Raw genomic sequence first — 26,790 nt, forward strand, 5'->3', positions numbered from 1 at the left:
TATCTTGACAGCAAATAAAAAGAATTTAATATATATATTTTAAGTAAAAAAAATCATGATTTTTAGGTTAGTCTTATGATTTTTTGAGGGCTCGCTCATAATTTTTGAATGCTCAGGGTTGGTGTACTGCAGCATCCTTCTCTCAGGTAGCCGACACACACATTTCCCTCCTTCGTTCAATACGAAATGAAACTATAAAAGTGATTTGCCTTCCAGGTGATCTGACAATTCCATTCTTCTCCTCAGATCCTTCCTCTGGCTTCTCATTCAGCCTCACATCCATTATAAGCATTTTGCCACCATCTCCAGATCACCCTGCCCTTCTCTGCTTCTTGGGCTGCTGTCCTTGTTGAGCCCTATATTGCCCTCTATAACATCTGCTTTGCCAACATTCGCCCCTCCCCCATCAAATTTCCTTGCAAAGCTAAAAGCAGTGGCGTAGAAAAAGACCAACCTTGCTCTTCTGTTTTGCCCTCACCTGTTTCATTGAAGACTAGAAGGCTTGTGACTTCCTTGTGAGATTGTTTTCCAGGAGGAAAAAAATACAGACCAGAGGACAGCTCCCAAGAATTTAATTGTTTCCATAAGTGAAGTATGATTAAGTGGATAGCTATAGGTAGTATAAAAACTCCACACAGCAGTAATCTAGATCGAAGAACAGATCACAAATGAGTTTGGAGACAAGACATTTTGCAAGCTGCATTATTGTAGGGGGAGCTGGTAGCAACCCATATATTTCGATTGTATTAAGAAAAAAAGATTCTTGCCACTCGATTTTGAAAAGCTGTAACATTCCCATTGTGTATGTCAGGCCTTTAAAATTCCGCAGGAAGAAAGCTCTAGGGTTAGAGAGGTGCCTTTTCTTTGACCCATGAAATTCCATTTAGGTTTGGCTGAGATATAAACTTTTGTAAATCACCATTTCCCTTCTATTGCTTGTGTTCCTTAGAAAAATTATGGTAGCATGGAAAAAACAACTGAACATGAACATTCTTATCTAATGCTGGGCTGACACCACTGCCAAAGCAGCAGCAGCATATGCAGCACTGGGAACCTCAGAAGCAGGTAGACTCTACAGGTGGTGTAGGGAAAAAAGCTGGGATTCCGGTGACCCCTGCCTCCAGGCACAGACACATGTATCCACTGGCCCATCCCTTCCTCAGAAGACACCAGATGGAAGGTGCTCTTGCAACTTCCTGGGTTGGTGGGGGAGGAAAAGGGATCCAATGAACACTTCCAACCAGTTCTAACCGTAATAACCAAGGAGCTGGTTGAAAGCTTTTTACAATAAGACTTTCTGCTGGAAAAAGAGTTTAATTGAAAACAATTTTTCTTCACAGAAAAATGTTTAATTTTTTCCCCATTGACAGGACACTTCTACACAAAATTAAATTAAAAGATTATATTTAGTTTCCTTTTAGAAAGTAAAAAAAGATTCTAAATTTAGGATTTTTTGTTTTTTTCCTTATCTTTTTTTCATTTCTGCCATTGAATGCAACAGAATGAATATCTAGGGTTTTTCTTTCTCCTTTTTCTCTCTCTCAGTTCTAACTTTTCACAACTTTTCCTTAAAACTTTGGAAAAGTTACAGTTTTTTTCCCCCAAAGTTGGAGAAGTTTTGAAAATGTACAAATTAGGGGGAAAAAAACAAGAAACAATAAAAAGTTGAAAGAACAGACAAACATTTCATTCTTTGCATTCATTGACATTATGGGGAAAGGAAAAAATACAAAAGGAAAAAAATATTTTTAAACATTTTTTTAAATACCAAGATTAAATGAAAATTTTATTCTTTTAGTTTTGAAGTTTTCCCAGCCGTGAAAAAAAACTATATTTCAAAATGATTTTTTAAAGAAAGAACATGGGCTTTACAACTAGCACCAATAATCATATGGCTCATTTAATTATGTACCATTCAGTATCATTAGGTACCATTATGTATCATTCTGTGCAAGAAACTCCTGGTAATAAATTAATAATGGGTTGAGGATGCATAGTCAGGGAAGCTTTTGTGTAGCTGGAATTGGCAAGGTAGGCATTTTCCCAGAACACTGGTTGATCAGCTTTCCATGTCATGAATCATTTAGAGCAAATATGTGATTTACAAGCAAACACTGCAGTGATTGAATTATTTCTAATGTTCCAGGAACATTCAAGGTGAGGGGGTAATGGATCCCTGAAGTTCCATCCTAGCCCACTCCACAGACAGCTGTGCTATGAACTTCCTCCCACAGACTGATTTCACCTAAACAAGTCAGAAACATTAGCACGTACATGGATCTAAGAGTCTTATCTTCATGCTTCAGCTTTAAGAAGCGAATTCTTGCCATGGCACAGACTTGCTGTCTCCAAAGGGCTGTGCCACTTACAGTCGCCTTTCCTATGTCTGAGAGTGACAGGAGACCTTGTTCCATTTCATCAGCAGAGAAGGCATCTCTTTCCTCTTCTGCCTGCTCCTCACTGAAAACACCATAATCTACAAAGAGTTTTCAAAGTACGTAGTTCAACATAACTCCTTGACAATGTTTTTCATATGTAATAAAAACAGAAACAGGGCCGGCACAACCCATCAGGCGACCTAGGTGGTCGTCTAGGGGGCTAACATTTGGGGGGCGGCGACCGGATCTTCAGCCGTCCTGATCGTCATTGGTATTTCGGGGTCGGAACCTTCCACTACCTAGGGCGCCAAAAAAGCTGGCAGCGCTCCTGAACAGAAACACTGGCAGGGACACGAATACACACAATTATCTACTACTGACCAGTACTACATGGCAGGTTGAACGTAACTATCTTCTAGTTTGCTACAAGGGAAGAGATCTCAGTTAAGATGGGCTCTTTGGGGAGTATTAAGTAATAGAAAACACTTTAGGACCTTGAAGGATTTACAGAAAATCCATCTCTCATCCACTGTTCTGTATCCAGAGATCTCTCTAAGTTTTCTACTCGTGAGGCTTTCCCCCCAATAGTTATACACTTTAGTAAAGGACACCTGAAGGTTAAAGTATTAAGTAGAATTGTTCATATTTAAATCTGATGTTTCAGGTATAAATAAACCCCTAAGTCACCATGGAGACCCCTCCAAAAGGAAATGTTCAGCAGTCATGGAAACCTGTGCTTTCATAAAATAGAATTCCTAGGAATTGGGGGCACTCTGTGGAATACCACCTGGATTCACTGTATTAATTAAAAATAAACAAATAAAAGACTAGACATGTATAATACTCAGACACAAAGTGTACATAGACGGGTTGGATTTGAGAATCAGAGTCACTAAGAACAAAATACTCACTGAGCTCTGGTTAGCATACTGTCCTACATGCCTGATTCTGCACCCCGACTTCCCAGGGAGCAGGATCAGGCTCTAAATGCATAAAGTTTTAGGCCCATCGTCAATTTTATTAGACGCAGTTAAAGTATAAGAACAATAAACTATTCTTGAGTGAAAGACAGAAACAATAAATACATTTTCTGAAATGTGAAAAAATCAGTGTTTGATACAGTCCTTAGTTCTATAACCTGAAACAAAAATCCAAAGTTTGGGATTTCATCTTCAGCAGGTTTCAGAGTGGTAGCCGTAAGTGGGCTTTCGCCCATGAAAGTTTATGCCCAAATACACTTGTTAGTCTCTAAGGTGCCACAAGGACTCCTCGTTGTTTTTGCATCCTTAGCAGAGATCACTTAAAACAATTAGAAAAACTACAGTTAGAATCACAGGCTACCACTTCAAGTTTTATGGATTTCCTGGTCCAGCTTGCAGGCTAAGGGGGCTCTGCAGGCAAGTCTGGCAGCTGGCCTCTCAGCAGGGAGTCTGCAAAGAGTCTGACTAGAACAAGATGGGTTGAGTTCTGCATCTCTGTCTGAGGGAGCAACCTGCTTTGTCTCTGTTTTTAAGGTATGGATTTTAAGAAACCCAATCCAATCGAAAAACTGGGCACTGCCACACATTCTTCCCTGGACAATTCAGGTGGACGTTGCAAAATAAGTTGCATAATGAAGTCTATGTTACAGACTTTTCTAAAAATCGAATGCCTGCCTCTTTGTTGTTGTATCTTATGAAACAATTACATAGGCACTTACCTCATCACCCATTTAATATTTGATAGCAAGTCAGGAGTAAAAAAAAGTCCTCTTTCTGTGTCCTACATGTTTTGATTTCCAATTGTTTTTAGCCATGTTTAAAAATGTAGTGAACTATTCAAAGCAATTTTAGCTAGTCATTTCTATCTCTGAGGATCCCCCTTAAGATAAGGATTCATATTTAGCATAAAAAGAGCATAAGATGAATTTAAAAATAATTTTTCTTGGCTGACTCAGTATTTTACCTTTTTGATCAGTTGCAGTTTCACCCTCCAGCTTCAGGAAGACATCTTCCAGAGTTGTCATGCTGACGCCATAATTAATAATCCCCTGGTCAGAGTGGCTGTCTAGGCCACAGAACAGATCTGCATGACAGAAGAACACACGTACCTTGAAGGCATAAGAAAATTAAAATTTATCTGGGCTAAATTGTGCTCTCAGGTATAGAAATGTAAATCTAGAGTAATTCCTGACTTGCTTCTGTATCTGAAAGCAGAATTTAACCCTATCTTCTAATCCTAGGGTAACCATTAGAACTATGGGTTTACCGAAATCTCCAGGTCTCTATTTTTAATCAGTCTTCATGTTTGACAATATGCTGCTGAGTATTTAAAGTTTGACTTGAAGTTTTACTGGAATACGTATGCTCAAGAGTCAAAAAAATACCAGGTGCCAATTTTGATTGTCCGCTTTTAAAATTTTCAAACCACCTTTACCCATTCTCCCATGCTACCTCTTCTGCATGGCAGGAGTTTCCTGGCAATGATCTGCAAAGGCAACTCACTATCCTCTTTCTCAAACATCCTTAGAACTCTTAGCTGCTATTATGCCTTAACCAACAACCCAGCAAGGTTTAGACAGCTGATTCACTGGGACCACTGCCTTTCCCACCAACCAGTTTCATTTCATTATTTTCTTGGGTTCTCCTCATTCTGTGTTTAATTTACATTCCTACCATTATTTTTCAAATTTCAACCTTTTGTCCATTTTCAGGCTCTGGCTAGGGGAGGACCTGTAAATGCCAAATTGCGGTAAGACAGCCTGTGCTTACAGTATTTCCAGCCCAGCTGGAAACACAAAAGTAGTAGAACTCTTATGAGGTTGCATGGACTCAAAATTCTGGCCCTTTGCAGACTCAAAGAAATATCAAAATTTAAATAATTAAACTGAAACTAAAGTCTTATTCCCAGGCATGCTGGAACAATTTATATAATGGGGATGCTAAGAGCCGTTGAACCAAATTGTAAACCCTATATATATATAATGTAATCCACTTCAAGCCAGGGTATGTGGCAGTACCCCCAATACCAGCACCTATATTGATTCTTTTCAGTCTCCTTCATCATTACCCTGCATTTAACAGAACAAACAAATATTTGTGTCAGCTTCGATTTTTATGTACATCCTCATGAATGGAAGAAAAACACATATTTTGATCTTAAATACATAGAGAGACTAAAATCTTGGAAAAAATTCCTTATGCAAAAGTTCATCATCAGTAGGTTACCTTCCTGATGGAATTCAGGAGCCAGATACAATATCTTTCAACATTAATGGAAAAAAGAGAAATAATTCTATGCATGGTAGATTCTGGATTATGTAAACACATAATTACCTGGAAATTTATCCACATTTTCTAAGGGCAGCGTATAACTCAGTTCATTTTCACTCTGTCCTGAGAAAGTGGCATCAGGGATGTACTGTCTGACCAGTGATATGATGCTCTCACAGTCACAAACCTCACTGACATGCATCCTGTTCATATTAAGAAGGCAAAGGCTTACATTTTCACAAGAGCAATGTATTTATCGTTATGATGTCATATACCAAGAAAGCCAAATCCATCAGTCCTTACTCTGGAATAATATCCAATCCCTGCATCAGATCTTATTTAGACAAAGCTTCAGTGGAAATTTTGTCTAAGGAAGGATTGAAGGATTTGTTACCAACTCCTTGTGTTATACCAACCTCATATGTTGGCTAATGTAATAAAACAAATGGTTAGGAATAACCAACCGATTTAACGGTATCCACAGGAAGATTTTGGCAAAAAGAGTCTTACAAAGTGCCCAATTCTGCAAGGTGCTTAGGATCTTCAGTGCCTACTGAAAGGAGATGAGGGTACACAGCACCTTGTAAGAGATGCCCAGAATTTTAGGATCAGGCTGAAAAGAAAGATGACTTTTAGGATGGAGTGCCCTCTGAGCCAACAGCGCTATTACCTGAGGAAGTGAATCACATCTGCTTCGTGGAGCATTGTGTTACTAAGATTTAAGGAATTCGGCACAATAATGAGAAAAATAAATTAACTGGCTGTAAGCTGAGTTTGTATACCCAAGATGTAACATCAGCTGAAAGGTGATCTCAGATCATAGTGCCTTAAAAATAAAATTAACAGCAACAATATATTTATTTTTCATAACTGGAACCATAGATATTGCATGTGCCAGGTTAGGGGAATGTTTTGACACAGTCTCCTCAATACATTTTGTAGTTTTTATACTCATTCCAGTTAAGCTATATTAGGAAGCATTTATATTTAAATTCCCAGAGATGTTGCTTGATAGGAATGAAATACTGTTTCTTCTGCTGCTGTGATGCAAATTTAGCACTGTGAGGAATATTTTCAAACAAAATAAAATAAAATACCTTAAGTGATACCCAATCCCCCATTTTTTCTTCAAAAACAGAGAAGATCCAACACACTTTATTCTCCCATGTGAAATAAAAGCTTTCCGGTCTAAGGAAAGAGAAAAACAAAATCATTTATATAATGGTACTCACTTTCTGAATAAATTCTTCTTGAGTCATTAATAAAATTAAGAATCTAAGAATCTAAAGTACAGCATCTAATAAGCAGATCATAGAATGCTAGTTACAAGACATGGAGTGATAATTCAAGAAAGAATGGACATGCAGAGGTTAGAGGTGAAGAGAATAATTTAGGAAGGATTACCAGCAGAAGTGGGTTTTTAAAGAGGAATTAAGACAGATGGGGTGCATGATGGACACATGGGAAACCATTGCAAGAATAGGAGCAATATGATAAAAAACAGAATGCCAAGGGTGAAATACACAAAGGAAAAGGACAATAGAAGGACTACAGAAAGCAACCTGACCCTGACAGAGCAACAAGTGCAGTGCAAAACCTGGAGACATATGTCCACAGCTATGATGATGGATACCCGCCCCCCAACACACCTTTCAAAATCCAAGGGTTCTGCACATGCCCATCACAATATGTGGTGTAACTCATCCAGTGCATTAAATACCCCAGACAATTACTCTGCTCTCAAATGAATTCTCATAGAACAGTGATAAAAGACAAAAACACCCCATCAAAACACTTTTCACAAAGCAAGTCCTCCATGTCTGACCTCCCAAGCCTTGTTCTCAGAGGAAACCTGTATAGCATCTTCAAAAGATGAGCCTGGAAACTTCAATTCATGGCTACATTGGACACTGAAAACCATGAACTTAACAGAGACACTAGTTTTATGGCCCCATTACAACAATTTGTAACACACCTGCTGCCTACTAACCCTCCGTTGTCTTATGACTACAGAAGTACTAATTGCTTGCTTCATTTTAAGCAGTCTCCTACAACATGTGTGAATCCCTTGTTTTACAATCTGCCCCATCTTGTATTTAGCTTCGTTACCTTCTCCAGACCTGAGGAAGAGCTCCATGAAGCTCAAAAGCTTTTCATTTCTACCAGCAGAAGTTGGTCCAGTAAAGGATATTACCTCATCTACCTTGTCTCTTACAAAGAGCATAAGCAGTGAAAGGGTACGATGAGGTTGTGGTGAGATTAGGTAAGGAGGCTGCTGTGGGTGAGGATGACACAGTAAGACTATTTCACAGCCACATGTACATTCAGAATTAGAATGGTATCTCAGATGTTATTGTAATGTTAATAGAGATGTGAAGGAATTAAAATAATCTCTGCCTCCAGATCAAGAGTATGACAAAGGAAGGATGCTAATATCAGGAAATGAAAGGGGAAATTATTTAGTGAAAATGGTAGGACAGCAAACTGGACTACAGAGTTGCTCATTCATTCGCAGGACAAGACTGGTGCTTCAGTATTGCAGCAAAGCTTCCTCATTTCTGACCAGAGGACTATTAAAATGATATATTTTAATTAAAAAAAAAAAACACACACACCCCTCTCCAGGATAAATAGTCAATAGCAGATGGACATGAATTCACACTATAAGTGGCCCCTTGTAACCCTATGATTCTAAAGCAGAACCAGTTTACGGTGAACTTGGATATAGTGAAACCCAACTTATTAGTGAAGCACAAAGCCCTGAATTGCTTAATTGCAGTTCAATGAGTTTTTCTTCCCAACCTTTCAGTCCTTATTGAGTCAAAACTTCTATTAAAGGCAAAGAGGATGGAATCCCAGTACCATTAAAGTCAATGGGAATTTTCCCATTGATTCAATGGTACCAAGATTTCACCCTAAGAGTTTAGCCTGAGCGAGGTCCATTCTAAAAGAAAACTCTGCTTATAAAATCTTATTCCATCTACTCATAAAATCTTACTATCTAATGAGATAAGCTGGTCTCACCAGCAAGGATATCAGCTTCATCCATGAATTGGGTACTGAATAGAGTCACTCGACCATCTCTGCGTTCTTTCAGTAGGGTCCACACATAGTGTCTGGAACGGGGATCCAATCCAGCAGTTGGCTCATCTAATAGCAAAACCTGCAAACAGGAGTGAAATCAGACCTTCACTGTGTTGCCAACTCTCTTGATTTTAGTGCGAGTCTCGTGAAAATTGATGTTTCTCTTACAGCTCCAGCTGCTGGAATCAAGAGATTGCATGAGAGTCTCAGCTATCATGTTTTAATAAAGTTTGCATCCCTCTTGGTTGCAGGGAAATGACAGAAAACATGATCTGAGGGCACTTATTGGCACAAAACCCAGAAAGCAAATAAACAGAACCCTTAGATTTTTTTTAATATCATGATTTTTATATGAAATGCACGATTTTGGGACCTGACTCAAGATTTTCAAAACACTTGAGGTTGGCAATACTGCATTCAGATTCAGTTACAATGAATAATTTTTGGTATATTCACAGATTTGAGTAGTTTTAACTCCTTAATTTTCTTTTCAGGTGATTTTAACATCAAAGTGCAACTTCACAGGCTTTTCTCCTTGGCGGCATCCAAGAAAGTTAATCTGAATTAACTAAAGGTATGAATTTGAAGTGGATTGGTTAAACCACACTAACTCCCTGTGTGGCCATTGTTCTTCATAATTAAAGTGGCTTTAATTAACTTTGGAAGTGAATTAAACTAAACTGAATTAAGGCCTCTTTAATTTTGAATGATAGTGTCCACACAGAGATTTAATATGGTTTAAATGATCCACTTTAAATCCAGACCTTTAGTTAATTCAATTTAACTTTCTTGGATGTGTCTCTGGAGACAAGCCCTATGTCTGTATTTTTACCGGTTTTCCTAGTTTATTTATTTATTATCCTTTTTGTTTGTGCTAAACATGGTATTGAAGTAGCCTCAATGTATCTTTCTTCTGTCTGTTAAGTAAATTTCAGTCAGTCAATATTCTGGAATCATTTAGTATTTTCCAGTCTTGTTCCTTGTACACATCATATTGTTTGAGATGATGTTTATAAATTAATGGCATGAAAATGTACTTTGTATGGTCTCAATCCTGCAAAGACTTACTTATGTATCTAACTTTACGCCCTATGAGTCCTATTGAAAGCAACAGGAGCTAGGATGCTCACAGTGGGTAGAGATAAGTTATCATAACCTTAGTCCCAGATTTGGACCTTAGCGTCCAAAATATGGGGGTTAGGATGAAAACCTCCAAGCTTAGTTACCAGCTTGGACCTGGTACCTGCTGCCACCACCCAAAAAATTAGAGTGTTTTGGGGCACTCTGGTCCCCCTGAAAAACCTTCCCTGGGGACCCCAAGACCCAAATCCCTTGAGTCTCACAACAAAGGGAAATAATCCTTTTTCCCTTCCCCCCTCCAAGTGCTCCTGGAGAGATACACAGACACAAGCTCTGTGAAACTACACAGAGTGACTTCCCCTCTCTGTTTCCAGTCCTGGAAACCAAAAGTACTTTCCTATTCCCCCAGAGGGAATGCAAAATCAGGCTAGCAATCCAACACACAGATCTCCCCTTGATTTCTTCCTCCCACCAATTCCCTGGTGAGTACAGACTCAATTTCCCTGAAGTAAAGAAAACTCCAACAGGTCTTAAAAGAAAGCTTTATATAAAAAGAAAGAAAAATACATACAAATAGTCTCTTTGTATTAAGATGATACAATACAGGGTAAATTGCTTAAAAGAATATTGAATAAACAGCCTTATTCAAAAAGAATACAAATCAAAGCACTCCAGCACTTATATTCATGCAAATACCAAAGAAAAGAAACCATAGAACTTACTATCTGATCTCTTTGTCCTTACACTTAGAAACAGAAGACTAGAAAGTAGAAACTACTTCTCCAAAGCTCAGAGAAAGCAGGCAGACAGACACAAAGACCTAGACACTCAATTCCCTCCACCCAAAGTTGAAAAAATCCGGTTTCCTGATTGGTCCTCTGGTCAGGTGCTTCAGGTGAAAGAGACATTAACCCTTAGCTATCTGTTTATGACACGCCCCCCAAATTGCAGACAGTGGGGAAGCTCACTGGCGGCGATTTCCTTCTAGAACTTGAAAATAAACAGATTAATACAACACATACACCTTTACATATACTCCTAAGTATATAACTAACAGACTTCTACATTTTAAGAACACTTTTTAACTACTGAATTTTGGGAAACTCTCACGGGAGAGTGCATTAGCTACTTTGTTAGAAGCTCCTGTGATGTGTTGAATTTTAAAATCAAAATCTTGGAGAGCTAAACTCCAACGAAGAAGTTTCTTGTTGTTCCCCTTGGCAGTATGAAGCCACTTTAGTGCAGCATGGTCAGTTTGTAGTTGGAACTGCCGCCCCCAAACATATGGGCGTAGCTTTTTCAGGGCATACACAATGGCATAGCATTCCTTTTCACTGACTGACCAGTGACTTTCCCTCTCAGACAGTTTTTTGCTGAGAAACACGACAGGATGGAAGTTGTGATCTGTTGCTTCCTGCATGAGCACTGCTCCTATACCACGCTTAGATGCATCTGTGGTTACTAGGAATGGTTTGTCAAAATCCGGGGCCCTGAGCACAGGGTCAGACATGAGCGTTGCCTTAAGTTGAGTAAAGGCCTTTTGACACTCATCAGTCCACTTAACTGCATTTGGCTGGGTCTTTTTGGTCAGGTCGGTCAGTGGGGCAGCGATTTGGCTGTAGTGTGGTACAAATCGCCTGTAGTATCCGGCCAAGCCTAAGAAGGATTGGACCTGCTTCTTGGACCGTGGGACAGGCCACTTTTGGATAGCCTCCACCTTGGCCTGTAGGGGGTTTATGGTTCCTCGACCCACCTGGTGCCCCAGGTAAGTCACTCTGTTTTGGCCTATTTGACACTTTTTGGCCTTAACAGTTAGTCCTGCCTGCCTGATGCGCTCAAAGACCTTTTCCAGGTGTAGTAGGTGTTCGGGCCAGGAGTCCGAAAAAATGGCCACATCATCGAGGTAGGCAACTGCAAATTCTCCCAGTCCAGCTAGTAGACCATCTACCAGCCTCTGGAAGGTGGCGGGTGCATTTCGAAGGCCGAAAGGAAGGACATTGAATTCATACACCCCCGCATGGGTGACGAATGCTGACCTCTCCTTGGCAGGTTCATCTAGCGGTACTTGCCAGTACCCCTTGGTTAAATCTATTGTAGAGATGAACTGGGCACGTCCCAACTTCTCCAATAGCTCATCGGTGCGTGGCATTGGATAGTTGTCCGGACGAGTTACAGCATTTAGCTTACGGTAGTCCACGCAAAAGCGTATTTCCCCATCTGGTTTGGGTACCAGAACCACTGGAGATGCCCATGCACTGGTAGATGAGCGGATTATACCCATCTGTAGCATGTTCTGGATCTCCCGTTCTATAGCAGCTTGGGCATGAGGAGACACCCGGTAGGGTGGGGTTCTGATTGGGTGAGCATTACCTGTATCAATGGAGTGGTATGCTCGTTCAGTCCGTCCTGGGGTGGCTGAGAACAATGGGGCGAAGCTAGTGCACAGCTCCTTGATTTGTTGCCGCTGCAGACGTTCCAGGGTGGTTGAGAGGTTGACCTCTTCCACGCCACCGTCTTTTTTTCCCGTTGTAGTAGACACCGTCAGGCCACTCAGCATCATCTCCCTGGACTGTAAACTGACAAACCTGTAAATCTCTGGAATAGAAAGGCTTGAGAGAATTAACATGGTACACTTTAGGCTTTAGTGAGGAATTGGGAAATGCTATGAGGTAGTTTACAGCTCCCAGGCGCTCTTGGACCGTGAAGGGCCCTTCCCATGATGCTTCCATCTTATGGGCCTGTTGCGCCTTCAAGACCATAACCTGGTCTCCTACCTTGAAGGAACGTTCTCTGGCATGTCTGTCATACCAGGCCTTTTGCTCTTCTTGAGCATCCTTTAGGTTCTCTCTAGCAAGGGCTAAAGAGTGTCGGAGGGTGCTTTGTAGGTTGCTTACAAAGTCCAGAATGTTAGTTCCTGGAGAAGGCGTAAACCCCTCCCATTGCTGCTTCACCAACTGTAATGGCCCCTTAACCTCGTGACCATACACAAGTTCAAATGGTGAAAACCCTAAACTGGGATGTGGTACAGCCCTGTAGGCAAACAGCAACTGCTGCAACACTAGGTCCCAATTATTGGAGAATTCGTTGATGAATTTTCGTATCATGGCCCCCAAAGTTCCATTGAACCTTTCCACCAGGCCATTGGTTTGATGGTGGTACGGGGTGGCAACCAAGTGATTCACCCCATGAGTTTCCCACAGTTTTTCCATGGTCCCTGCCAGGAAATTAGACCCTGAATCTGTAAGGATGTCGGAGGGCCAACCTACCCTGGCAAAGATGTCTGTTAAGGCCAGGCAGACAATGTTAGCCCTGGTGTTGCCTAGAGCTACTGCTTCTGGCCATCGGGTAGCAAAGTCCACTAAAGTCAGTACGTACTGCTTTCCTCTGGGCGTCTTTTTTGGGAAAGGGCCCAGAATATCCACAGCTACTCGCTGAAATGGGACCTCAATTATGGGGAGTGGCTGGAGAGGGGCCTTGACCTGGTCTTGAGGCTTTCCCACTCTTTGGCATACCTTACAAGACCGGACATACTTGGCAACGTCCTTGCCCATCCCCTCCCAGTGGAAGGACTTCCCCAACCGGTCCTTGGTTCTGTTTACCCCAGCATGGCCACTGGGATGATCATGGGCTAAGCTTAAGAGCTTCCCCCGGTACTTAGTTGGAACCACCAACTGTTTTTGCGGCTGCCATTCTTCCCGGTGTCCACCAGAAAGAATTTCCTTGTATAAAAGTCCTTGGTTTATAACAAACCGGGATCGATTAGAAGAGCTGAGAGGCGGTGGGGTGCTCCGTGCCGCCGCCCAAGCTTTTTGAAGGCTGTTATCCGCTTCCTGCTCAGTCTGGAACTGTTCCCTTGAGGCTGGGGTCATCAGTTCTTCCTCAGACTGTGGACTTGGGCTTGGTCCCTCTGGAAGCGATGTAGGTGATGGGGTTTTTCCGTTGCTGGTGAACCGCTCTTCGCTGGTGCACCTGAGGGTATTTCAGGCTCTGGCTGAGCCTTTTGGGTATGGCTGTCTTTTGCTTCTGCCAGTTGTGGCTCGCTGGCGCCCTCTGGCGTTGAGTTTGAAGATGTGGTTGCACTTGCTGGTGCTGGTTGCTGTTCCAGTTCCGGGCCTGGGACTGGAGATGCTGTGGCTGTTTCAGTGGTAGGCATGGAATCCGGGTCCACTACCTCTGTCTGGGTCTCTGGTAACACAGACGGGGCGTCTGTGGACGGCTCAGGAACAGGAACGGGTCTGGAAGCTTGCCTGGTTTGGCTACGTGTAACCATTCCCACTCTCTTGGCCCGCCTCACCTGGTTGGCCAAGTCTTCCCCCAGTAGCATGGGGATAGGATAATTGTCATAGACTGCAAAAGTCCACATTCCTGACCAGCCTTTGTACTGGACAGGCAGTTGAGCTGTAGGCAAGTCTACAGCTTGTGACATGAAGGGGTAAATTGTAACTTTGGCCTTTGGGTTGATGAATTTGGGGTCAACGAAGGATTGGTGGATAGCTGACACTTGTGCCCCCGTGTCTCTCCACGCAGTAACCTTCTTTCCGCCCACTCTCAAATTTTCCCTTCGCTCCAAGGGTATTTGAGAGGCATCCGGGCCTGGGGATCTTTGGTGTGATGGTGGTGTAATGAATTGCACTCGCATGGTGTTCTTGGGACAGTTGGCCTTGATATGTCCCAGTTCATTACACTTAAAGCATCTTCCATCTGATGGGTCACTGGGCCGAGGTGAGTTACTGGAGACTGGTGAGGTTGAAGGGTAGGGTATCTGTGGCTTTACTTGGGTGGTATGTGGGGTCTTTGGCTGTCCTCGGTTGTAGGGTTTATGGTCTGTGTGCCCCCTGGGGTAATCGTTCCCCTTGACAGTAGCTTTCTTGCTTTCTGCCAGTTCCATCCATTTGGCTCCAATCTCCCCCGCCTCAGCGATATCTTTGGGATTTCCATTTTGTATGTACCGTGTGATGTCTTCAGGAACACCATCCAAGAACTGCTCCATTTGTATGAGGAGGTTTAGTTCTTCCAAGGTTTGAATGTTGTTTCCTGTTATCCAGGCCTCATAGTTTTTTGCAATGTAGTAGGCGTGTTTGGGAAATGACACCTCGGGTTTCCACTTTTGGGTTCTGAAGCACCGACGGGCATGATCTGGGGTTATCCCCATTCTGTATCTGGCCTTGGTTTGAAAAAGTTTATAGTCATTCATTTGCAGCTTAGGCATTTCAGCTGCCACCTCTGCTAAAGGTTCACTGAGCTGTGACCTCAATTCTACCACGTACTGGTCTTCGGGGATGTTGTACCCAAGACAGGCTCTTTCAAAATTTTCCAAGAAGGCCTCGGTGTCATCACCTGCCTTGTAGGTGGGAAATTTCCTGTGCTGTGGAGCAATAATTGGCGCCGGGTTGTTAGGGTTGGCTGGCACATGCAGCCCAGCTTTTGCCATCTCCAGTTCATGTTTTCTCTGTTTTTCCTTCTCTTCATTCTCTTTTTGTTGTTTTTTCCATTTCTTTTTGGTGTTTTTTCCATTTGTTTTTGGTGTTTTTCCATGTCTCGGCGGTGGGCCGCCTCTTCTTCTGCTTGTTTCCTTCGGTAGGCCACCTCTTCTTCTTCTAGTTTTCTTTTGTGTGCTGCCTCTTGGGCTGCCTGTTCTCTTTGGAAGGCTGCCAGTTTGATGCTTTCTTCCTTTTCTTTCATCTCCAGTTGTCGCCTGTGTTCAGCTTCTCTGAATTGCTCTTCGGCCTCAATTTTTGCCTTAGAAGTCATGAGTCCTGTTTTCTTGTGTTGGGGTGCCCTCCGGTGTTTATCTTCTGAACTGCAGGTTCTCTGTTGCCTCCTGAAGTCTGCCTAGCAACAGTGTTTTTTTCCTTTTCTCTCTCTAGCTAATGTTCAATGAAGGGAAACCAGAAAAACCACTTTATTTGCATGCATATAAGTGCTGGTACTTGCCTCCTAATGGGAGGGCTATTGCATGACAAAAGACCCTTAACAGCTTGGTAATGGCTTCTTGCTTAACATGCAAGCCACAAACTGCCAGAGAGAGCAGAAAAAAAAAATTCTCTCTGGTTCCCTTTTAAAACCAACTGTTTCTCTCTCTGCTAAAAAGCCCTTAGCAGAGAAAAGAAAAATATAATATTCCTACTGGCTTCTGGATTCTGTCTATATCCCACCGGCTGCCACTCATATCATAACCTTAGTCCCAGATTTGGACCTTAGCGTCCAAAATATGGGGGTTAGGATGAAAACCTCCAAGCTTAGTTACCAGCTTGGACCTGGTACCTGCTGCCACCACCCAAAAAATTAGAGTGTTTTGGGGCACTCTGGTCCCCCTGAAAAACCTTCCCTGGGGACCCCAAGACCCAAATCCCTTGAGTCTCACAACAAAGGGAAATAATCCTTTTTCCCTTCCCCCCTCCAAGTGCTCCTGGAGAGATACACAGACACAAGCTCTGTGAAACTACACAGAGTGACTTCCCCTCTCTGTTTCCAGTCCTGGAAACCAAAAGTACTTTCCTATTCCCCCAGAGGGAATGCAAAATCAGGCTAGCAATCCAACACACAGATCTCCCCTTGATTTCTTCCTCCCACCAATTCCCTGGTGAGTACAGACTCAATTTCCCTGAAGTAAAGAAAACTCCAACAGGTCTTAAAAGAAAGCTTTATATAAAAAGAAAGAAAAATACATACAAATAGTCTCTCTGTATTAAGATGATACAATACAGGGTAAATTGCTTAAAAGAATATTGAATAAACAGCCTTATTCAAATAGAATACAAATCAAAGCACTCCAGCACTTATATTCATGCAAATACCAAAGAAAAGAAACCATAGAACTTACTATCTGATCTCTTTGTCCTTACACTTAGAAACAGAAGACTAGAAAGTAGAAACTACTTCTCCAAAGCTCAGAGAAAGCAGGCAGACAGACACAAAGACCTAGACACTCAATTCCCTCCACCCAAAGTTGAAAAAATCCGGTTTCCTGATTGGTCCTCTGGTCAGGTGCTTCAGGTGAAAGAGACATTAACCCTTAGCTATCTGTTTATGACATAAGTATGTGCGTAAGTCTCTGCAGGATCAGAGACCGTGTTTAAATACATACAATACAAACACCAGTTGTGCATACGACCACTCCTTTTTACCTGTGGATCTCCTAACATGGCTATCCCAAGAGACAACTTTCTTTTATGTCCACCACTCAGTTTATTAGCTTGGGTGTCCTGAATGTTGATAATATCCATCAGTTTCAAAACTTTTTGCACCTGGAAAACGATAGAAAAATAAATGTCAAGGACTGGTATGTTTAGGCTTTTGGGTGCTATTATTCCCAAAATATAAACTTGCCAAGTAACTGTTTCACATAACTACAGTGGTTACACAACAACATGTGTGTCTGTCAGCTGGTCCTGGATGCTTTTTTGCTAGATAACAATGACGCAGCAAGAAGAAGAGCAAGAAGAATTGTAGTAAGATCTTGGTTAAGCATGACCACAGGCCAACGTTACATACTGAGAGACCTGTGTTAATCTGACAGCAGCCTGGCCAGGTTTGCGCTCCTGAGGTCCGGGTGTCACATTCAACTAGATCACTCCTGAAACCTCCAGTTCTACTCATCCTGCAGAAACTATGTGGATTGAGATGTCATACCTATCTTCCATGAATCTATCTAGCTCCCTTTTGATCCCCATTATAGTATTGGCCTTCACAACACCCTCTGGCAAGGAGTTCCAGAGGTTGAGAGTGCATTGCATGAAAGAATATTTTCTTGTCTGTTTTAAACCTGCTACCTGTTAATTTCATTTCGTGGCCCCTTGTTCTTGTATTATGAGGAGAAGTAAATAACACTTCCTTATTTACTTTCTCTATACCACTCATGATTTTATAGACCTCTATCATATCCCCCCTTAGTTGCCTCTTTTCCAAGCTGAGAAGTCCCAGTGTTATTAATCTTTCCTCATATGGAAGCTGTTCTATACCCCTAATCATTTTTGTTGCCCTTTTCTGAACCTTTTCCATTTCCAATATGAGGCTGTGAAGTAGAAGTCCTTTCCAAGTGAACATATACTTACCTCTGCAGCTCTCAAACTGTGGGCTGGGACTTTAAAGTGGGCCACGACCCTGTTTTAATGGGGTCCAAGGGCTTTGGCGCTGGGCTGCGGGGCTCAGGCTTCAGCTTCAGCCCTGGGCAGTGGGGTTCAGGTTACAGGCCCCCTGCCTGGAGCTGAAGCCCTTGGATTTCGGCTTTGCCCCTCCCCATATAGCCAGAGGCGGCAAGAGCTTGGGTGGGCTGAGGGTTCGGCCCCCTCCTCCTGGGGTCGTGTAGACATTTTTGTTGTCAGAAGGGGGTCGCGGTGCAATGAAGTTTGAGAACCCCTGACTTACCTCATACTCTACTTCAACGGAGCGAATCCCTTTGATTTCAGCAAAAACTCGCAGATTTTCTTTCACTGTTAAAACTTCAAACTGAACGTTGAATTGTGGGCAAACCCCATATAATGCTCTAATTTCTTCCAGATCCTCTATTTCTGATAGTTTGTACTTGTATATAGTTGCAGAACCTGTACACATGAACAAAGAAAGATTGATGATATGTCCTTTGTTCTTTCACCCAAGCACATTTGAAATTAAGGAGTCCTTGTGGCACTTTAGAGATTAACAAATATATTTGGGCATCAGCTTTCATGGGCTAGAACCCACTTCATCAGATGCATGGAGTGGAAAATACAGGAGCAGGCATTAATATACGAAAGGATCGGTGATATATGCCATCATGTGCCAGCAATGCCCCTCTGTCATGTACGTTGGCCAAACTGGACAGTCTCTATGCAAAAGAATAAATGGACACAAATCTGACATCAGGAATCACACAAATCTGACATCAATAACAGACCTAAAAGTGGCCGTTCTTCAACAAAAAAACTTCAAAAACAGACTCCAACATGAAGCTGCAGAACTGGAATTAATTTGCAAACTGGATACCATCAGATTAGGCCTGAATAAAGACTGGGAGTGGTTGGGTCATAACAAAACCTAAATTTAATTTCCCCAATACTAATTTCTCCCTTCTGTTACTCAACTGTCTGTAATGGGCCACTCTCTTACCACTTAAAAAGTGATTTTTCCTCCCTTGGTATCCTGCTGTTAAATTGTTTTATCTCGTTAGACTGACCTCACACTTGGTAAAGCAACCCCCATCCTTTCATATATTTATACCTACTCCTGTATTTTCCATTCCATGCATTCGATGAAGTGGGTTCTAGCCCAGGAAAGCTTATGCCCAAACACATTTGTTTGTCTCCAAGGTCCTCCGTGTGTGCTGGCGCTGCCTGAGGCAGTGCAGGGCCTAGCTAAGGGGAGAGCAGGGGCTGGAGCTGTGCTGGAAGCAGCACCAGAAAGGACCAGCCCAGAGAACAGAGCTGGGCCGGGAGCAGAGCCGCAGCCGCACTGAAGCAGGAACTGGGGCTGTCCAGAGCCAAGTGAGGTGAGCAGCTGGAGAGTGCTACAAGGACTCCTCGTTGTTTCTGCTGATACAGACTAACAAGGCTACTACGCTGAAATTTGTTATCAAGCGCACTCTTCCTTTCAGTTTAGAAGTGTATCATCGTACCATCTGATGGCTGGGAAAGTCCACTGAGGATGTTTAGTAGAGTAGTTTTTCCAGCTCCACTATGACCAAGTAATGCAGTGATCTGGCCTTCATAAATATTTAAGAACAAACCTAGTATAAAAATAGTATTATGTTAGGATTAAAGTTTGTGAAGTAAATTAAGTCCTTCCTGTCTCTTTCTATGTGCCCATCACCAAAGTCTGGTGTCCAGGTGCCAAACATGACAATTAAAGAAATAAGATTTCTGTCTAGGAAGAGATAAGCAAAGTCAGAAATTCAGAACCCATAATGTAAGTTACATCTTCAGTAACCAGGTTCAACCTTGCAAGAAGTTTTTCATTATACTAGTAAAGAGGGTGCAACGGGGGGAAAGAGACTAGGTGACCAGACATCCTGTTTTTATAGGGACAGTCCTGTTTTTTGGGACTTTTTCTTAAATAGGTCCCTTTTTTTCACAGTTGCTATCTGGTCACCCTAAAAGAGACACAGATGTAATAACTTTTAGAAATATCGTCAATTACTTTATTCTGTTCCTACAATGCTCACTCCCTTTTATTCTTAGTAAAGATAGAAATACAGTCACAGGATAATCATCAGTTGCATGAATTAGGTTTTGGGATAGTCTTTCAAACACTCATGGTGGATACAAATTTTGCTTCTTCACTTCTTCCACCTTTTGATTTCAACTTTTTTTTACAGCTACTATTTTTTCTTCTTATTTAACAGGGATTAAATGTTGCAAAGAAAACATTTGCAATGTCCCTAGATTTACACGTTAATAAGTACAGATAAGCAGAATTATGGTATCGTCTCACAATAAGAAAAGAGCAGCCCTAAGATTTCAGAACTGTTTGGGTTCATTTTTAGTTAAAATCCAAGCAAAAATGTTTAAGAAACTTTTCATACCTCTCAAAGCTTCTATTTTCTTGCTCTTTGTTTTATATGTTTTTTTAATATTGTTGAGTCTAAAGGAAGGGAAGTAAGTTATCATTAGTACTGGATTCTAATTATTGAGTAAATACTGCCTTGCACCATAATAGATAATACCACCTTGATCATATATAATGATTTGCTTCAGTAAGTCTCAAAGTGCTTTACAAAGGAGGTCAGTAACATTATCCCCATTTTACAGATGGGGAAACTGAGGCACAGGCAGCAGAGTGACTTCCCCAAGGTCAGTCAACAAACAGCAGAGCCCAGAACTCAGGTCTCTGGACTTCCAGTCCAGTCCTCTCTCCACTAGATCACCTGACCTCCCTAGTAATTTACACCTGTTCAAGGCAGTGTATACCTCATCTGGTAGCCTTTTAGGCCTGGTCTACACTGGGTGGGGAGGGGAAATCAATCTAAGATATGCAACTTCAGCTACGAGAATAGTGTAGCTGAAGTTGACGTATCTTAGATCGAATTAAAATTACTTACTTCGTGTCCTTGTGGCACGCCGTGGCTTCCTTGTCAACTTCGCTTCCGTTTCTCGCACTGCTGGAGTTCAGTAGCCGACAGGAGATATTGTGGATCGATTTATCGTGTCTACACTACATGGGATAAATCGATCCCCAATAGATCGATCATTACCCGCCGATCTGGGCAGTGTAGACGTACCCTTACAATCCCCTTTCACAAGTGTCAATGTCTACACAGAGTGGAAGATCAGCCCCTTCATGTATAAATATATAACGTTACATCAGATTGTCTTTTTACTTTTGAAGGCCTTGGAGATCAGATCTGAAGTAGGTTGCAGGTACAAGGAGTTTGGCTTCCCCCTGCCATAGTTATTTTTGGACAAAATTAACATCACAAAACCAATTTACAATTTGGCTCAGTTCACGTATGACTGGCCTGATTTGGTTCCTAATCTCATCTGCATGGTAACAGCGCTTTGTGAAAGAACGTATTCTCGCAAAAATCCCACCTAGGGGAAAGTGGAGTAGGCTGAAGTAAAGCTAAATTGATAGCTGGACCAATGACAGCAACAGCTGCAGGTGAGCTCTGTTAATCCTCTGATACCATATGTAAATTATAGGTTTCTTCTTATATTCAGTAGAGTTTTACCTGATGGCTTCCTTCCCATCAAACTCTGGAGGCACTGGCTCCATGCTGTCATTGAAGATACGTTCATGGTTTTGTTCAGTTTCAGGTCTCTTATCAGCATAACCTCTCTTGCTTTTACACCAGTATGATGGCTTCAGGCAGAACAAAGGGGGATATTTCATACCGTATTTGTCTAATTGGGAACAAAGATGATGAATCTTTAGTTTATCCAGGCATAGTAGACTAAAGCTTAATTCATGCCATTAAACACTTCTAGCGTCAAAAATTTTTAAGGTATTTATGTGCCTATGATGCAGATGGGCACCTTGTAGGATTTTCAAATGTACCTAAACCCTTAGCGCCTTTAAAAATCCCATTAGGCACCTTTCAGCATCTTGAGGCCCCCAATTACCTTTAAACATCTGACTCTCTATTGATTTCAGCACTGGGCAAATCCAACTCTCTACAGCCACAAAAGACCAACTCTTAGAAGAACTGGTACATCTCTCTAGCAAAATAGGAGGGCTTCGTGTAGTTGGGTTCACACGCCCATGTGTTACAGAATCCATTTTGGGCATAACAGCACTTAAGAGACAGGAGGAAATCCACTGCTCTGCAGATGTTTCCACCTATCCCTCAGCACAGCCGGTTCATGTAAAGCCTCTACTCAGGTTACTTTAATCATTAGGCTAAAGTAGACTCTGTCCTGCAACTTCAGCCTGAGGATCAGGCCCATGGTTAATCTCTCAAGTGGCCGTCCTAGCTGTTAGCACCAGGTGCTGGGTTCAGCATTTGAGCTATCATGAGAAGATACACATGCAAAATGGAAGGTGAAGGGGGAAATCACATTTCCCAAACATGGTTGAATAATTTTGGCCAGTTTATCAGGCTGACAGCAATGGCTTAAGAGGTAGGAGTATGTCATCGGTATTTCTTTAGCTTCCCTGGCCTTGTCTGCTCCCATCACAGGGCTGGGTTAAGGCACAGGCACTATAGGACTGTGCTTAGGGCTCTGGCTCCTGGAATCATTTAATGACCTCTGAATCTCAGACACTATTTAAAAACATCTGTTTTGAGTCCTTGTCATTGGAAAGAAAATGCTGAGAATGTGACCTGAAGGAAACCGAATGCAGAAACGTCCACCTGAGTCTATAGGTGTGAAGAGTTTGACCCATTCCATAGGGGTTTGCTCCAGGACTTCTTTGAGGGCTCTCACCCACTGTGCACATAGCAGGAGGAAAGAGTGCAGTGGGCCCCGTGCAAGCAGAAACACCTTGGCTGCTGGGATAAGTTTTGTATATGACCTTACTTGCTACTACCCCTGGAGGAAAGGGAGGTTCTGCTGCTGGGGGACAGGAAGGGGTGGGGAATGTTGCTAACACTGGAAGTGGGGAGCAGGGTCATGTTGCAGGGGCTATGGATTGCCTTAACTTTGTTCTATACAGCTTATGATGCCAGAAAGCATGTACTGGAGCAGTGGGACATTCAGCTTTGGATGATATTTTCATATTCCAGGGTCCAAATTTTATATGACTGTTAGTATTTCCAGCTGTGAACATCAGCCAAATCTGAACAAGAAGCTAATAGCTTGTCTCTATTAATTTTACTTTAAAGGTTGAGGCTACCTAAAGTGTGATATGAAAGCTGATTCTTGGTTGAAGAGGACAAGGAAGAGGGGATCAAAGGGGCTCCTTATGAGATGTGGTCTTATTTAGGAATCCACAGTCTGTTGCCTGGAAATACTGTTTAACGCCAGTTACAGATGAAAAAGACATTAGCTGATCCCCCCGATGTGGGATGGTAAATACTAATTCTACATTTTCCTTCATTCAGTGTTATTCTATCATTACTTGTATTGCTTTGAAATAAGTGGGGGCAGGGGGCTTAGGGGAAGAGAGAGAGGGAATTAATGGAGCAAGTGAATGTATAAAAGAACATATACGGTATTTTAATTATAAATATACTTACCAGGCAAAACTTTATCAAAATAGATAGCCAATAGCATATATAAAACACTGTCAAAAATCAGTAGGACATAGGCTGTAAATACAGCATATGATTCCTCCATAATGTTAGAAAAATAGAAACCTATTCCATATTTTTCTAAATGTAAAATCTGAAAGGAAAAAAACCAAAGATTAAGAATCTTCAGCTGAAAAACTAGGCACATAAGGTCAGAATTTTGATGAAATTTATGCAACGTAGTTATCCAAAGTTGCTTTGGGAAGTCCAGCACTATATTCCTCCCACCCTCCGTTTAGTTTCTTTTCCTCACTAGAAACATATTTCTACTAACGAGAGGCAATGTGTAAGTTTTCATTCAAAAGTGCTCTAGAAACAGATTCACACCAGCGAAGTACAACTTCATATCATCATTTTGGGTCATATGTCAGATTTTCTATTGGAGGCAATATAATCCAGTACAGACAAATTACATTCACATGTCATGATTGCTTTCTTCATACGGGGAAACTGTAGCAAACAGACAGTTTTTCACCAACGTGTAAGCATGCATGAAAACTGCACTTCCTGGACACTTGAAAACTAGCAAGCAGCAAACTTTCTGGGGCAGTGTTTGTACAGCACTTAGAACACTGGCACCTTTAAGAACATAAGAACGGCCATACCAGACCAGACCAAAGGTCCATCTAGCCCAGTATCTGTCTACCGACACTGGCCAATGCCAGGTACCCAAGAGGGAGTGAACCTAACAGGCAATGATCAAGTGATCTCTCTCTTGCCATCCATCTCCATCCTCTGATGAACAGAGGCTAGGGACACCATTCATTACCCTTCCTGGCTAATAGCCATTTATGGACTTAGCCACCCTGAATTTATCCAGTTCCCTTTTAAACATTGTTATAGTCCCAGCCTTCACAATCTCCTCAGGGAAGGAGTTCCACAAGTTGACTGTGCGCTGTGTGAAGAAGAACTTCCTTTTATTTGCTTTAAACCTGCTACCTATTAATTTCATTTAGTGACCCCTAGTTCTTGTATTATGGGAATAAGTAAATAACTTTTCCTTATCCTTTTTCTCCACATCACTCATGATTTTATATACCTCTATCATATCCCCCTGTAGTCTCCTCTTTTCCAAGCTGAAGAGGCCTAGCCTCTTTAATCTTTCCTCATATGGGAACCTCTCCAAACCCCTAATCATTTTAGTTGCTCTTTTCTGAACCTTTTCAGGGTGCTAGAATATCTTTTTTGAGGTGAGGAGACCACATCTGTACACAGTATTCGAGATGTGGGCATACCATGGATTTATATAAGGGCAATAATATATTCTCAGTCTTATTCTCTATCCCCTTTTTAATGATTCCTAACATCCTGTTTGCTTTTTTGACCATTTTTTAGTATTTTTAAATACTACCATTGTACATAATAAGCAGTATCCTAGCCTGGCAACTGTCAGGCACATACAGCCGGTTAGCAACCAGCTACAGCTTTCCTGCACGTATGATCCAAATAATTCACCCTACCTTTGAGATTCCAGTGACAAACGCAAAGGGACAGAGGAGACCCAAAGCCCATTCCAAGGGTGCAGGAAGTTTTGTCACCAAGGTAATAAAGCTCAGACATGTAGAGAAAAAGGTGAGGAGGAATCCAACAGAGCTGGTGACTTTAGGCTTCTTTAAGAGGGAGCTGAGCATGAAATAGAAGTGGATCTGCAGATAAGGAAGCTTCCAGTTAGCGGAACACATTTCCATCGGAGGTTTAAAATGCATCATACTCATTGTGTCGGACATGCTAGGGAGAGACACCGAGCTAAGAGTTGGCCTTTAGGAGACAAGCTGGACAGGCTACAGTCAGTGGGAGCTGGACCCGTGCAGCACCGTGAGATGTGGCCTATCCGCAGAAGTTCATGACTTGACTTGCTGTGAACACTTTAGACCGAAACCAGGGCTGGCTGCAGGCACCAGCGCAGCAAGCAGGTGCTTTGGGCGCCCAAGGGGAAGGGGCGGCACATCTGACTCTTCAGCAGCAATTTGGCGGCAGGTCCCTCGCTCCCTCTCGGAGTGAAGGACCTGCGGCTGAAGAATGAAGTGCTGGTGGTAGAGCTGCCACCGAAGTGCCACAGATCACGATTGTAGCTTTTCTTTTTTTTTTTTTTTTTTTGCTGCTTGGAGCGACAAAAACCCTGGAGCCGGCTCTGACTTAAACGAACCCATATTCAGGGTCTCTAGGGCAGTAGTTCTTAACCGGGGGTCTGGGGCCCCCTGGGGGGCCATGAGCAGGTTTTAGGGGGGCTGCCAAGCAGGACCAGCATTAGACTCATTGGGGCCCGGGGCAGGAAACCAAAGCACCACCATGCAAGGCTGAAGCCTGGGACCCTGCCATCTGAGTCTGAAGCCAAAGCCTGAGAAACTTAGCTTTGTGGGGCCCTTAGCGGTGTGGGGACCTGGGCAACCACCCTGCTTGCTACTCCCTTAATGCTAGCTCTGGTTTTCACATGCAGAAAAACAGTTGCTGTGGCACAACTGGGCTGTGGAGTTTTTATAGCATGTTGGGGGGGGGCCTCAGAAAGAAAAAGATTGAGACTCCCTGCTCTAGGGTATATATGTGTACTATATTAATTGTGTGTGTGTTTCATTTTATGTAGTAGCTGGGTGTCCTTTTAGTAAAATTGTTTCAGTCAATTTCACTTATAAACTCTCTCTTCTTTCTTTTTCTTCACCTACTAATTTAATACACATCCAGATTTCAGGTAGCCGCTCCCTCCCAGTGAAGGCCTAATTTTTTGTTGGGTTGGTTGGTTTATGTTTTCTTAAATTCTCCTTAACTATTAGTTTGTCACTGATTCACATAATTTTGTGGGGTTTTTAATACTCTTTTTGGCACACAAAAACGATGAAAATAACTAGGGTAAAGAAAACAGGTTAGCTCTACATCCATCAGTAATGTCAAAGCTCGGGAGAAGATAACCTTCAAGTTTTAGGTAACACTAGAAATGGTTAATTCCAGGTGGTCTCTCTTTTCATGCATGCATGTGACCAAGTATCATCAATAAATAATATTTGTACTTGCACAAGTAAACATATCTCTAGTCAATTAATTAAGAACATAAGAATGGCTATACTGGGTCAGCCCAAAGGTTCAGCTAGCCCAGTATCCTGTATTCCTACAGTTGCAAACGCCAGGTGCCCCAGAGGGAATGGACAGAACAGGGCAATTACTAAGTTATTCATCCTGTCATCCACTCCCTGCTTCTGGCAGTCAGAGGGTAGGGACACGAAGAGCATGCGGTTGCCTCCATGACCTTCTTTGCTAATTGCCATTGATGGACCTCTCCTCCATGAGCTTATCTCCCTCTGAAGCACCTTGCATTGGTCACTGTCAGAAAACAGGGTGCGGGGCTAGGTGGACTATTGGT

General features: G+C 42.3%; 1 protein-coding gene across 3 annotated transcripts in view; it reads right to left on the reverse strand.

The window, feature by feature from the left end:
- LOC127033211 (ABC-type organic anion transporter ABCA8-like) overlaps window positions 1-26,790 on the reverse strand; it is a 77,265-nt gene that overhangs the window by 24,940 nt on the left and 25,535 nt on the right. For all 3 annotated transcript variants that reach the window (XR_007769019.1, XM_050920993.1, XM_050920994.1), the window contains exons 8-20: window positions 24,899-25,084; window positions 23,385-23,532; window positions 21,438-21,609; window positions 20,292-20,350; window positions 19,386-19,496; window positions 18,161-18,336; window positions 16,921-17,040; window positions 8,654-8,792; window positions 6,727-6,817; window positions 5,693-5,832; window positions 4,323-4,442; window positions 2,275-2,476; window positions 479-645 (exon numbers count right to left, since the gene is read on the reverse strand). Coding sequence is in view for 2 of the 3 variants with exons in the window: in XM_050920993.1 (XP_050776950.1) it covers window positions 479-645; window positions 2,275-2,476; window positions 4,323-4,442; window positions 5,693-5,832; window positions 6,727-6,817; window positions 8,654-8,792; window positions 16,921-17,040; window positions 18,161-18,336; window positions 19,386-19,496; window positions 20,292-20,350; window positions 21,438-21,609; window positions 23,385-23,532; window positions 24,899-25,084 (1,831 nt within the window). In the remaining variant the exon portion in view is untranslated. The remainder of the gene's footprint in view (window positions 1-478; window positions 646-2,274; window positions 2,477-4,322; window positions 4,443-5,692; window positions 5,833-6,726; window positions 6,818-8,653; window positions 8,793-16,920; window positions 17,041-18,160; window positions 18,337-19,385; window positions 19,497-20,291; window positions 20,351-21,437; window positions 21,610-23,384; window positions 23,533-24,898; window positions 25,085-26,790) is intronic.

The sequence above is a fragment of the Gopherus flavomarginatus genome, chromosome 12 (assembly GCF_025201925.1).
Source record: "Gopherus flavomarginatus isolate rGopFla2 chromosome 12, rGopFla2.mat.asm, whole genome shotgun sequence".
Classification (NCBI taxonomy): domain Eukaryota; kingdom Metazoa; phylum Chordata; order Testudines; family Testudinidae; genus Gopherus; species Gopherus flavomarginatus.